Source organism: Aspergillus viridinutans (genome assembly GCF_018404265.1).
Source record: "Aspergillus viridinutans IFM 47045 DNA, scaffold_12, whole genome shotgun sequence".
NCBI lineage: Eukaryota > Fungi > Ascomycota > Eurotiomycetes > Eurotiales > Aspergillaceae > Aspergillus > Aspergillus viridinutans.
The window spans coordinates 885,927-899,314 of record NW_025091228.1 but is presented as its reverse complement, the minus strand read 5'-3'; the positions used below and the strand labels follow the sequence as shown (position 1 = coordinate 899,314).

Genomic DNA, 13,388 nt, shown 5'->3' with positions numbered 1-13,388 from the left:
CTCCGCAAGCAAAAAAGATCATCACCGCTTCGATTGATTTGCGTCGCAAGCCACGATTCTTCCACTTGGCACCCTTCACGCCAACACTGGAAATCATGGGCCAAAAAAGGCAGCGCGACTCGAAAAGCTCGAACTTCCACGCTAAAAAGCGGAAGAAGGCCGAGAACTCGACGGCTGCACCTAATCCGGACGACGGCTGGGACGGTATCGTCGGCGCGGACGAGCTGAACTGGAAGGAAGTATCTCTTCCTGACCGTCTCGAGGATGCCGGAGGATTTTTTGGTCTGGAAGAAATTGAGGGTGTTGATATAGTGCGAGGTTCGGGCAATGGAGAGGTTAAATTCAAGGTACGCTGAAACAGCTGACTGGTTGAAGAATGATCCATTGACACACAATGACACCAGGCTGTTGCTGGGAAACCGAAGAAGTCTATTTTGAAAAAGAAGGCGCCAGAGGACCAGGAACCCAAACACGATGACGAGTGGTCAGGCTTCAGCGACGAGGACGCGGACCAGCCAGAAAACGATTCCTCAACCGCTGTAGAGGAACCTGAAAAGTGGGACACGAAGGCGGACAAGAAGAGCGAGAAGAATGCCGACAAGAAGGAAGCCAAGGATACAAAGAAGAAAGAAGCTAAAGCCGCGAAGAAGGAACAGAAGGAGAAAGGTTCGGCAATTCAGCACGATACGGGCATGACAGCCGGCCTTTCGTTTGCCGCTCTTCAAGATGCGGAGGAAGATGATGGAGCCGATGTTTCTGCTTGGGACTCGTTGGGCCTCTCTCCCGAAATACTCACCGGCTTGTCCAAGATGAAATTCGCCTCTCCGACATCAGTGCAGGAGGCTTGCATACCTCAGATATTGGAGGGACATGACGTTATTGGAAAGGCTTCTACTGGTTCCGGAAAGACGCTGGCATTCGGTATCCCCATCCTTGAACATTATCTGGAGAAGAAACGCGATGATGTTCGTGCAGAGAATGGGAAGAAGTCAGAGAAAGACTCAACTCCAATTGCTCTGATACTGTCACCCACCAGAGAGCTTGCTCATCAGTTGTCGAAGCACATCGGGGAGCTTATCGCCCGAGCTCCGGGTATTAATGCACGCATTGCACTTTTGACTGGTGGACTCTCGGTACAAAAACAGCAACGTCTACTGTCCGGAGCTGATATCGTGATCGGAACACCAGGTCGAGTGTGGGAGATTATGAGCACTGGGCAAGGATTGATCCGGAAGATGCAGCAGATCAAATTCCTTGTCGTTGACGAAGCCGATCGCCTTCTGAGTGAGGGCCACTTCAAAGAGGTTGAAGAGATTTTGAACGCTCTGGACCGCGTCGTGGATGGCGAGGTTCCAGACGGGGAGAATCAAGCATCGGAAGAGGAATTTGATGCTAGCTCTGAAAGACAGACATTGGTTTTCTCCGCCACATTCCACCGTGATCTGCAACAGAAGTTGGCTGGTAAAGGGAAGTGGACCGGAGGAGATGTTATGGATAAGAAAGAATCCATGGACTACCTCCTGCAAAAGCTGAACTTCCGGGAGGAGAAGCCCAAGTTCATCGATATGAACCCCATCTCGCAGATGGCCGACAATCTCAAAGAGGGAATTGTCGAATGTGGCGCCATGGAAAAAGTGAGTTCTCGTGAAGCTTCGGTAATGTAGAGTCTAGGACTAATGACCTTTCAGGATCTCTTCCTTTACACACTACTTCTATACCATCCCAAATACCGGACACTCGTCTTCACCAACTCGATCTCTGCCGTCCGTCGTCTCACCAAACTCCTTCAAACTCTCGAACTCCCGGTCCTTGCCCTTCATTCATCCATGGCCCAAAAGGCACGACTTCGCTCGGTCGAACGTTTCTCTTCGCCCTCATCCGATCCCGGTTCCATCCTAATCGCCACTGATGTAGCGGCCCGCGGTCTCGACATCAAAGGAATAGACCTCGTCATCCATTACCATGCACCCCGAACAGCAGATGCCTACGTTCACCGCTCCGGCCGTACAGCTCGTGCTGGCGCATCCGGTAAGAGCGTCATTATCTGCGGACCCGACGAGATGGTCGGTGTCGTCCGTCTCGCTGCCAAGGTGCATGCCCACATGACAAATGGCAAGAAGCTGCCGCTGGAATCATTGGAGCTGGACCGCCGCGTCGTGTCACGCGTGAAGCCCCGGGTTAGCCTCGCCAGCCGCATCACCGATGCTAATATAGCGAAGGAGAAGATCTCAGCAGAGGACAATTGGCTGCGTAACGCCGCGGAAGACCTGGGCGTTGAGTATGACAGTGAGGAGTTCGACGAATCCAACGGCAAAGGGCGTGGTCGCGGCCGTGGTCGTCATCAGAAGCAAAAGGAGGTAGGGAGCGTCAGTAAGGCCGAGCTGGCGGGGTTGCGAGCGGAGTTGAAGCAGTTGCTTTCCCAGCGGGTGAATGTGGGCGTTAGCGAGCGGTATCTGACTGCTGGGCGTGTGGATATCGATGCATTGCTCCGTGGGGAAGGCAATACTTCCTTCCTGGGGCCGGTTGATCCACTGAACTTTTAATCTGTATGTATATACCATACCAAAGATTAATTGCCTTGAATCATCACATTCGATTTCAGTCTCGATAATTGGGCGTTCTTCAAGAACCGCTTGTAGCATACATCGACAAACAACACCGCACCCATAAGGCTCTCTACCTTTGCAATATCACTCTTTTCCATCAGATATTAAACAGACAAAATATCGTAATCTCTCACCCCAACAAGGCTCCTCTCATGCTAACGCAAATCCTTACAACCGGTTCAGCTTGCATCTCCGACAAGCTCGAATCCCACACTGTCCGCACTGCAAGATATAGTTGGGAAGATGGTCATGGCACTCCTCGCACTGATGAGCTCCAGGGACGCGCGGCCAGAACTCTTCGTGATCGCATTCATGTCGTTCAAGTAACTGCTGTACCATCTGCTGGACCTGCTCTGGTCTCGCAGGCTGAGCAGGTTGAGCGGGGTCCCTGCCGCGGTCAACGAGATAGCGGGCTCGATCAACCAGTCTGTTCTCGTCCCACAGCTCGCATCGACACTGCCGCCATTTCGTACCGCACGTGTAGCAGAATTCCGCGCCGCACCGACAGCTGAACGTTATATGGTTAGAGTCGAACTTTGCATGAAGATGAATGATAACCTTACGTGATGTGATTGCAACCGGTTCCAAGCTCTATCATGTTTCGGCATTGGAAGCAACGCCGCCAACCCTCACGCTCGGCCAGTTGAAGGAGCTCTTGGTCTTCGTCCGGGCAGTCACCCTCGTGCGCGGCCTTCTTGCACCGCATACATGTTCTGGAGGAGCAATGACTGCACGTACCAATATAGGAGGACACTGAATACGGGAAGATGTATTTCGAGCAGGAAGGGTTTGAGCAATAGGTACGATGCGGATCGGTGAACTCGATGGCCTTCTCTTCAAACTTCTGGCTCCGCGCCAAGCCGAGGAACCCACTGACCAGAGAGAGTGGGATTTCCTTTCTGCAGCAACGAGGTGGGAACAGGGTCTCATCTGTCGTGGAATCATGGAAGAGCCTTACCGCACAGACACGGCAGTATATGTGGTGGCAGGGCGCTGAGATTGCGTCTGTGGAAGGAACAAGTTCAGTGCAAACAGCGCACTCATGGAGAGGTTCCTCGTCGGAAGGGGGAACGATGCAACAACGCTTAGGGTTCCTAGAGCTCTCAGCCTGCGCGTGCTGACTAGCAACTCTCGGGGGGAAAAAGTCGAAATCGGTGTCTACAAGAGTCAAATCAATGAAGTCCTTCATTTTGTCTTCAGAAAGCTGGACCGCAACTGATTGATCCTGGGGCTGCGGTGGGGGTACAGGCTGTCCGGACAGTTCGAGAGCGAGTCTATGATCGTCGGAGGCGCGGAGCTCTTCTTGTCGTGCGGTGGTGACTGCGACGCCGTCATCGACCACAGCTCGAGCAATGCTTCTCGCCAGTCGTTCATCCTCGAGAGATCGGTTGTAGTTGTCCAGTTCCTCTTGCCAGAGGTGCAGAGCAAGTTCTTCGTCTGACAATCGCCCAGCGGGCTGTTTGCCCTTGCTGCGATCCATGGTATCCCTGATGTCCTCGCGTAAGATGTCGAGAATTACTGCGGAACTAGCCGCATCCATGCTTGGGTAATGGTATAAGTAACGAGATGTATAAGAGACTTGGCGATGGAAGAAAGGAGATAGAAACTTGAGATGTCTAGGATGGATGAAGAAGGTGAAGGGAGAGTAAGTGAGACGAAGTGTTGAGGTGAGAGGAGGCGAGAGAAGACCGAGCAGAGAGCAGAGGTTTTGCCATTCACTGAGAGCAGCACATGATTCCAGCTAGACAATATATTCACTTGACATCTCCTCTTATGTCATTTGCACTCTGTCTTTGAAGCTTAGTATGTATGGGAATAGATGATTTCATTGGACTCTTAAACACAGTTAATACCTGACCAAGTTTAGTATTGTCAGTATAGAAAGGAATCCCAGCTTGGTTCGTTATTGCTTTGGCACATTGACACTTACTCAAATCTTCATTCTACTTACTGTGATAATTTCTCCCCCGTGGCTCTTATCTGACAGTTAATCCAGCCTGTTCACTATTACTAGAAACTAGAGAGTAGTTGAGTACTAAAGAATTGCTAGACAATATCACTAACTTCATATACATTCTGACTTGACAGAACCAAATCTCTTCCTCCTATAGTATGCAGCTAAAACTCATATAAATCATATTATGATTCTACGTCAAGTTATGTTGATCCTACCATATCCTATCACTTAGTTCTGTTCATACTTGACAGCAACAAAAATGCACTAGACGTATGACTAGTATGATTCTGACCTCACTTTCTCATAATCTACACAGTATCAGTCTACAGCCTGGCAAACATTGATCGAGTTCATCATCTTAATAGCTCACCAAACCCTCAATGTTCCCAGGCTAGATTATATGCAAGAATAAGATGTACGGAGTATATATTCGTGCTAATCCCGCCTCGGCAAACCGATAATACCAAGAACCAACTCTCGGCATGCCGATCTTCTTATCTCCATTCAACGTTACCAAAATTGCGTCCTCGTTCTTTCGATCTAACAATTAGTTTACCCACTTTCGGGATTCATCCGCCAATCTCTTTCGAGAATTGCTGCAAATTTGATCCCGATGACGGCACTTCTTTTCGGCTCGTGGTCGCGGCCTGAGCCCCGAGTCATGCAGCTGGTTTTTGTAAATCCTGGATCTGGGTCGTGGAGTTGGGTTTCATTTTGTGACTCTGTGTGATTTTTGCTGGATTTTACTGGTGTTTTAGTTTGGAAAGAGGATCTATATACTGAACTAGACTGTTATTTTACGACCTTGTGGTGAGTCTTCTATCTGCCTTGCATTTGTTGATATGATCCCTGCTCCGATTGCGGATTACCGAGGGGTAGTCGTTGAAGAAAGCTGGAAGACCAAGGAAGCACGCGAACTGGTTACTGAACTGTCATCCTAGTCAAGACTGAGCGAAGCACACATCACTGACGATATAAATCGGGCATAAAACCGCCATGTCGTGGCTAGCAAAGCCCTCCCGCTGTCTGAGCAGGGTCAACCCAACAACTCGACTCGTCGCTCCCGTGTCTACATGCCGCTCCTCTCAACGATCCATCCAGGGCGCCTCAGCCGTCGCTCAAGATCATCACGCGAGTCACACATCTTCCACCGTTGACAATGGCTCCTCATCGTTTCTGCCCAACCACACACCATCAGCGCCGCAACGACCCCGACCCCGCCCTCAGACCAATCCCATCGACGACCTAATCTCCCAAACACCCATCGTACAAGCCCTTCGTCGCGATCCCGCCTACATCGAATCCCGCCCTCATCTCGCAATGAACCCCAGTCTTCGCCCCAACCACTTCGTCGCAGGGCCAAACTCAGGCCCAGGCAAGATCACCGTGCCGCCCTATGTCTGGATGGCGAAGAACCCGCGCACCGCCGCGGGAACGACGACCAGCCGGATGGTGTCGGTATTCCATATCGGCCCACAGCTCTGCGGACATCCGGGCTTCGTGCACGGCGGTCTGCTGACGGTGATGTTCGACGAGGCGTTTGCGCGCTGTGTTTCGACTTCGTTCCGCAGTGGTCTGGGTATGACGGCCAACCTGAACGTGGATTTCCGGAAACCTGCGTTGCCGGACCGACTCTATGTGCTTCGGGCGGAGACGGTCAAGGTCGAAGGCCGGAAGGCGTGGGTCGAGGGGACGTTAACCTCGTTGCCGCCTGTGGGCGATGCGAGTGAGCCTGTTATGGTCGCCGAGGGCAAGGCTTTGTTCGTAGAACCAAAATTCGCAGAGGTATGTTGCAAATGACGATAAGTCCCCACATGCATGATTGCCAGACTGACTCGGCCAATTAGTCCATGGTCCCCTTGTACAGAGGCTGAAACTTACGCCTCGTCGGTTGCAAGAGCCTCTGTGTACCCTTGTTTTTCCCACCCTCGATGATAGACGGCTGCGTACTAATAGAGTTATAGACAAGGATAGAGTAAATAGACCTGGCGTTAGCATAATAGAATTTAATGAACACAATATAATCAACACCAGACCAGATAATTCCATTTCTATCTAGCGGATATTTCTGAAATTGAGTACCCTCTGGACTCCTTACCAAGCTGGAATATTAACCCGCAGAAACAACAAGTGCAAATTTGAATTCAAAGACGACAGAGGCGAAGTAATAGAAAAAAATGATTCCCGTCGGTCGTCACGAGAATACATCGCCAAGGGGTATGATGCTGTCACTAGATACCGTACCAATACGCTGTCCGAAACGCTCTTCTCTTTTCTTCAATTGATTCATTAATTTTCCCTTGATTTTTGATTGTAGATGACGTAAACTGTGTGATATCCCTATGTCATGGGAGGAGCCATGGAGGCGACGAATTGTAGAGGCCAAAGCAGAATGATCGACAATGACCGAATTCAGGACAGGTGGAAGGCACCCTGACCCTCTCGAATAGCAACGGAAAGCCTCTCTCGAAGAACCTCCAGACTGCTGTAGTCTGGCAATTTCAGGTAGTTCACACACGTCATGACGCTGGGGAGGTAGTCATCGGGGGTGTAAGGAGGTTCACTGGGACGACAGACAACGGTGAAGATAGGGGTGAGACTCTTGAAACCTGGAAAAGAAATAGAATGTTAGTCACTATTCAGCTGGAACAAAGAGAGAAGCTGCAATTTACCTCCAATGGGAAGCTTCGGGCTGCCGGTGACAAATTGGAGGAAATCGCGCCGTTGCTGTGTATCCAACTCGCTCATTGTCTGCAGTAAGTTTCGGACGCTCTTGCTATCCATATTGAATCCATGATCGGCCTTGATTGAGTCCATGAGAGCTAAAGTCATGATGTTAGTAAGCAGCTTCCCCATTTCCAAATCCGGAGCGTAACTTACTCTCAATAGTCCAATCTTCTTCGGCCCTTCCGAACAGCATGACGAGCTCATTGGGGGTGAAAGTCCGAAGCGCAGAGTACGGGAAGACCTGCGAGAACCCAGTCCGGAACGCTTCCACTTGACGTTGCACGCCGCTACCCAGTGTCATGTCGACCACTCGATCAACGTACTCGTCAACATTTTCAATCGTCACAGGAACGTTGGAACCGTTATCGATTAGTTCAATTGAAGGATAACCAGGCAGAGTGAAGTCAAGACTCAAATCTTCTACTCTGACGCCGTCAATTTCGACATTCTGCAGAGCTTGCGACTTCGCTGCGGCCGAGAGAGTCCGATCGCGGTCGATTGCCCTCTTCGCGTTCGCGAAGCGCTTCAGCAACAGAAGAGAGTTTGCAAGATCCTGGTCGACGGCTTTAACTGTGCCCAGAGACGGAGCCACCGAGGAAGAGCTATCGGCAATACGGAAGAAGGCCGGGTTGAAAGAGATATCGATGATCCTAGAGTCAAGCATCGACCGAGCAACGAACTTTCCAAGCGTTTTGAACAAGCTCAGTTGTTTCTTTCCGGGCTCCGAGGCAGCTTGTTCCTCACTCATGGGAGCCGGGAACAAGCCACGCTTGCCGAAGGCAAACTCTTCGTCATTGTGGCAGTCGTTTTCTCTCCAAATCTTGAGCTTCTTCTTGGAGAATTCCTTCGAGACTGTGGAGTAAAACTCAAGAGTCGGGCCCAATCCCGTTCCGACTTCCTCGAAGTATTCTACCTCGAGAACGCTGGGCGAAGAACCGTAGAGCTCCATGACCTTCATGGCCGACTCAAGGATGCGACTTCTGGAGATTCGGACCTTTTGTCGCTGGAGACGTCCCAGGAATGGTCGGTCATCGCGTCGGTGGTCGCTCCGGCTGTCATCCGCATTCTGGGAATTTTGCCATCTCATCATCGCTCGGGCATAGCCAAAAGCAGTTGACTGAAGGAATAGATGCCGAGTTTCAAAGGGGAATAGGAAGGGGAAAAGCCGTGCCAGATCTTCGCTCCAGCTAGGCAGGCAGCTGCTAGCCACGATGAGCGGTTCCTCGAGCTGACGGTTGAGCTTGGCAGTGAGCTTGGTGTTGATAAATTGTGCCAGCGGCTCCGGTCTTAGTGCTACGAGCTCCTTGGTATCAGCAAGTATGTCATCTAAAGTGACATTCATCTCGTGCAAAGACCGAAGGAGACGTAGGATCGGCGCTGTGATGGAATCTTTGCTCAGAGAGGATGGCATCTCAGCGCCGTTGCTGGACAGTTCTTCTTCGAGGCCGGGCGTAATGGTAGAAGGCTCCGGGGGCGGTGGTCCCGGAACCCGCCTGAATTTGACAGTGTGAATGGCAGACCACACATTCCTTGGCCCAGCATCCGCGTGCTCGCGATTGTGATGGACCGCACGGTAGATTGTGGTGTCACTGGAGACAGGCTTGTCATCTACGCTGAACTCGATGTGCCAGTCTTGAGGAATGGAGGTCATAGCGGCCGCGTAAGAAGCGAAGGGTCGACCAGCAGTGGCCAGCGAGCTGCTTTCTGTCGTATTCGCGACTGTATTTGCGGCGGATGAAGATGACTTGGATGCGGGAGTCGACTGAGACGGCGTCGCCACACGAGTTCCGTCCTCCTTCCGTGCTGTTACCTTGCCTGTAGAAGCCACTTCCATGTTCACGGCAGTGGGGTCGTGATGGTTGTCATCTGATAGGTCATCTTCCAGATCGTCGACGATGGCATTGAGCTCCTCATCGCCGTCCTCGTCCTCGTCTTCTTCGTCCTCGCTCAAATGCCTCTCGTCCGCACATTCTAATGGCTCGTCGTCGTGCTCTGATTCGTCTTCCGGAGCGCTCGAATGCCGCCCACCTTGTCTGGATCTCGATGCAACATCACGGTGTCCGACAGGGGACTTCTTGTCGCGCAATTTTGATTCGTCGCGACCAGACGTCAGGTTAGTGCCCCCTGACGGCCTTGATTGGGTTGGCAGGTCACTGCTAGAGAACTCGCCCCCACCAGCGAGCTGTTCACGGAGACGTGCCGCACTGGCGATCTGCGAAAGAATCGTATCACTGCTGCGTGACGCCTTGGGACGATCAGAAAGACTTATCCTGGGATGGAGGAAATCATCCAACGATTTGAACGTTGCGATAGCGTGAATCGAGACCATGATGTTTCTGTAGGGACGAGGAATATCTGAATCCTCATCGGCCACTAGCTTGAGTCTGAGTTGCTTACCCAGCATGTGGGTGGCGTTGATACGCGTGTTTTCTAGTGAATTGTGACTGACGGTGATAACTTCAAAATGCTCGGTTCGACTAAGCAAATCTTGTAGCTTTTGGATCAACACGCTGAATGGAGTTGTGGCGGTACTTTGACTCTGGGCTTTCTCTGAGATCGTTGAGCCCATGAAGGCTTGCAGGAACGCGGCACGGGCGTCGCGCATGGAGGAAGCTATCCCATGAAAAGCATCAGTCACCGTGTCAATAGCCGTAGGAATAATGTAAACAGGGAGCAAACATTGTAGATCACCAAACACATCCAAGAGCACCTTGATGATTCCGGAATTGAGCAACTCAGCACTGGTGATACTTTCAAGCGCATCTCCGTCAAAGTATGAGGCTAATTCCTGGAAAAGCGGGAGCCCTTCGCCGTTTCCGTCGCCAAGATAGCAATCCTCTATATCTGCTGCAAGGCTTTGCAATTCAGCCAGAATCTGCTGAGCCCGCTCTCGCATGGCTTTGCCTTCGCTCGCTTCATAGAGCTCGACAAAGGCGCGTGCATCGCGTATGACAAGATCCTGGGTAGCATCTTCCATTCTCGTCGTATTGTAGTGACCGGAGAAAGAGGACGAGCTTTCCGAGTCAGAAATGTCGTCGTTCTCCTCATCCCGATCATCATCTTGGTCATTGTCTTCGTCGTCAGCTGCATGGCGACCACCCTCATCATGACCATCATCTTCTGATGCAACCGATTTCGGCTCACGGGGTGAATCACTGGAGAGATCCCTAGGAACGGTGCCGGGCGTATCGCGGGACGCCTTCGAATGTTTGTCAGTGGAAAGGGGGTCTTCAGCCAGCTTGAAGATCTCCGAGATGACGCCTTCACGATGGAACTGATACCGATATACGTGCTCGAGGCGCTTGAAGAGAAGTTCTGCGCATCGCAGAGCCAACGACACCAGGGATGGATGATCTTTCTGTGAAAGAATAGCAGCCAGGTATGATGCATATGGAACTGAGCGCAGGGCCTCCTCTATTAACGCGGCATCCAGGTTGTGCAACATTTTGAGCTGGGCGATGAGGACCCCCCGCCGAACTCCAAGATTGACCGTACTAGAATAAGCGTCTGTGAGAGTGGGCAGCAAGATCATGGCAAAGCGCTTGAGCTCAACCTTGCATTCCATCAACAGGGAACGTCTTTTCTCTGCGGATTCCTGTCCTTGAAGGTGCTTGGCGTCCAAGGCTGAGCTATCTTCGATGGAGGATGCCAGCATGCGATCTGCTGAAGAACCATGTCGTCCTGGAGGGACTTCAGGAAGTAGTTCGCAGATGACATTGAGAGTTTCGAAGACCTGTTCTCTCGGACGGTGAATAAGAGCCTGCATGACCAAGACGCTATCCATCCTAACACCCGTGGCTTCAAGGTTCTCGGGCGGCGAAACACCGGTTAAAATTTGATAGATGGTGTCGACCACGTGCATTTTGAGGAGCTCCACGGACAGCCGAGGGCTCGCTTTAGATGTGATCGCCAGGACGCGAAGGAACTGGGTATGAATGTGAGGTCCAATAAGGTTTGTCGTTCCCGGCAACAACAGACGGAGCACAGCCCTCAACATTTCGGGTTCAATCAGTTCCTCCAACTTCTCTGGCTTGTACTTGAAACTTTCGACAATTCGCGACACACAAAGACATCCCTGCTCGACGACTTTCTGGTCGCTGCTCGAGAGAACATTTAGCAGCGTGGGCATCACATCTCGGACAACCGGAAACGCATCATGAGGGAGGTTGCGGCAACAATTGGCCGCAGTTGTCACTGCCGTACGTTGCGTGCTTGTGGGGAAGAAATCTAGGTAAGTTAAGCATGCTGTCAGGCCGCCCTCTCGCACGATAGAAGCGGGGAAGTCAATCGAGATTTTGGCCAAAGTCTTGTTGACAGTCAACATATACCCAATGATAACGGTTCGCAAGTATGCGGGAAATACTCACACTGAGGGCTTGCTCAGCCAGGTCAATGAACTGGATGTCCAGTAGTTTCTGGCATAGGATGGGGACAGCTCCACCGTAAACTACATTGGCAACCGAGCCCCGTAAAGCTTCCATCAGGTTAGCCAAACAGCGGCAGGCTAAGAGCATGATTTCAGGGTTCTCTTCGCCAAACTGGTCAGGTTGCATCAAAGAGACCAACTCCTTAACGTAGGGATCTGGAGAAAACTGGCCGGAAAGATTGTCCTCATTTGATACAAGTAGAAGGTCAGACAGTTCCTGCAACGCGATCAACTGGATCGAAGGGTCTTCTTTCATTCTGAGATTGCATAATATCTCTCGCAGTCGAGACGACATGCCCGACATCATGCCACTGAGTGCGCGAAGGGTGCTCTGGAGCCCTAGCGGACTTCGCGAACCGAAAAGGCTGTTATGAAACAGATCTGCATCATCATCGTCCATACCGGAGGGAGTCGTGCCATCATTACTATCATTCGACGGTGAAGATTCCCGGTTCGCAGTGCGCTCATGATTGTCCAGCTCCTCCTCTGCCTCTTTCATCATCACATCCGAATTCGTTCTCGACGAGCGCTTCTTCTGTCGACGCGGGGGAGGAGATTGCGTGGCTGAGAGGCGATCTGCTCCGAAGATGCATAAGTTTTCAAGCGTTCTGCGCTCTAACTATCTCTGGAAGACCTTACCTTGTGATACTTTTCCTCGATGTCTGCTGGACTTTCGCCTCGATGGCGGAGGCGAAGCCTGCTTCTTTGTGCTTTCCTCCGGGGAGCTCGATGACGGACTAAGGCCAGAGAAAATATTAGCTCGATATCGCTACCGATATTAGTTTTGCGGAACACCCAGAACGCACCCTTGTTGTGACATTGCTGGCCTATTTCGGGTACCACGTCGACTGGTGGAAGCAGTAGTAGCTGGCTGAGGAGGAGATGCGAGCCTCTGTCTTTTGGTTCTCCGGGTAGGAGATTGGGGATTCGTCTCTTCTGGAACGTCCAGAGACCGATCGCGGCGTGCGTGGGCCTTGCGCTTTCGAGTTGGGGCCGAACCAGCGGCTGGAATCGAGGAAGAGAGGCCGGAGCCAGCGGACGAGGGGGAGTCTGCAGCAAGTCTCGCAGCTGAGCGAGTAATTCTGGGGGACATGAGAAACTGAGCTTCTTTCGCAAGTGGGTGTTCGGGAAGAGATGGAAGAGAAGAGGTGGGTGATAAAATTGGGTTCAACGGGGTGGAAAGCAGAGCTCGTCCATGGGCGTCCGAGGCTTTGTCGCCAAGTCCTGACTTAGAAGACGGAGCAGAAAGGAGCGGGAGTAACGGGTATTATGCGAAGGTAGCGGCGAGCAAACAGTTGATGAGAGGGGGAAAAGGTAGGCTATGATATGTACCTCAGGGAAGAAGAGGTGGCAATGGCGGGAGCTCCAGTGGAAGAGTCCTCAGGGTCCTGGAGGTGTAGGCGGGGCCTTTGTCTGGCCATAAGTTGAATGACAACGGGAGCTGATCGTGGAGGGCTCGCTTGTCAGTCGATACCGTTCAACACGCCATTCGAAAAGGGTTGCCAAAGCCGGGTTGGAAGGCGAGACTGATTCGATTGTTGGTGCGGTGGGACGGATGTACTAAGATGCACCCAGCAGGCTGATTAAGAGGCGAAACCTAGAAAATCGAATGCTGAAAGGGAGTGTATCGACGAAATAAATCCAGAATCTCTTAGGGGCACAAAATGGAGAA

The 13,388-nt window shown here is 51.6% G+C and overlaps 4 protein-coding genes across 4 annotated transcripts; 2 read left to right on the top strand and 2 right to left on the bottom strand.

Moving 5' to 3' along the window:
- Positions 1-95: 95 nt before the first annotated feature.
- On the top strand, positions 96-2,543 carry mak5 (ATP-dependent RNA helicase MAK5; the record flags this gene model as incomplete). The annotated part of the gene is made up of 3 exons (XM_043274315.1): positions 96-347; positions 405-1,634; positions 1,689-2,543. The coding sequence occupies 3 exons, from the start codon at positions 96-98 to the stop codon at positions 2,541-2,543; spliced, it is 2,337 nt and encodes a 778-aa protein (XP_043130250.1).
- Positions 2,544-2,774: 231 nt separating this feature from the next.
- Aspvir_002716 (BRcat and Rcat domain-containing protein) lies at positions 2,775-4,146 on the bottom strand (the record flags this gene model as incomplete). The annotated part of the gene is made up of 2 exons (XM_043274314.1): positions 2,775-3,114; positions 3,170-4,146. The coding sequence occupies 2 exons, from the start codon at positions 4,144-4,146 to the stop codon at positions 2,775-2,777; spliced, it is 1,317 nt and encodes a 438-aa protein (XP_043130249.1).
- Positions 4,147-5,559: 1,413 nt separating this feature from the next.
- Aspvir_002715 (PaaI family thioesterase) lies at positions 5,560-6,437 on the top strand (the record flags this gene model as incomplete). Its single annotated transcript, XM_043274313.1, has 2 exons — positions 5,560-6,348; positions 6,411-6,437. The coding sequence occupies 2 exons, from the start codon at positions 5,560-5,562 to the stop codon at positions 6,435-6,437; spliced, it is 816 nt and encodes a 271-aa protein (XP_043130248.1).
- Positions 6,438-6,975: 538 nt separating this feature from the next.
- Aspvir_002714 (HECT-type E3 ubiquitin transferase UFD4) lies at positions 6,976-13,137 on the bottom strand (the record flags this gene model as incomplete). The annotated part of the gene is made up of 7 exons (XM_043274312.1): positions 6,976-7,172; positions 7,236-7,385; positions 7,444-11,596; positions 11,658-12,292; positions 12,356-12,453; positions 12,523-12,798; positions 13,049-13,137. The coding sequence occupies 7 exons, from the start codon at positions 13,135-13,137 to the stop codon at positions 6,976-6,978; spliced, it is 5,598 nt and encodes a 1,865-aa protein (XP_043130247.1).
- Positions 13,138-13,388: the final 251 nt, after the last annotated feature.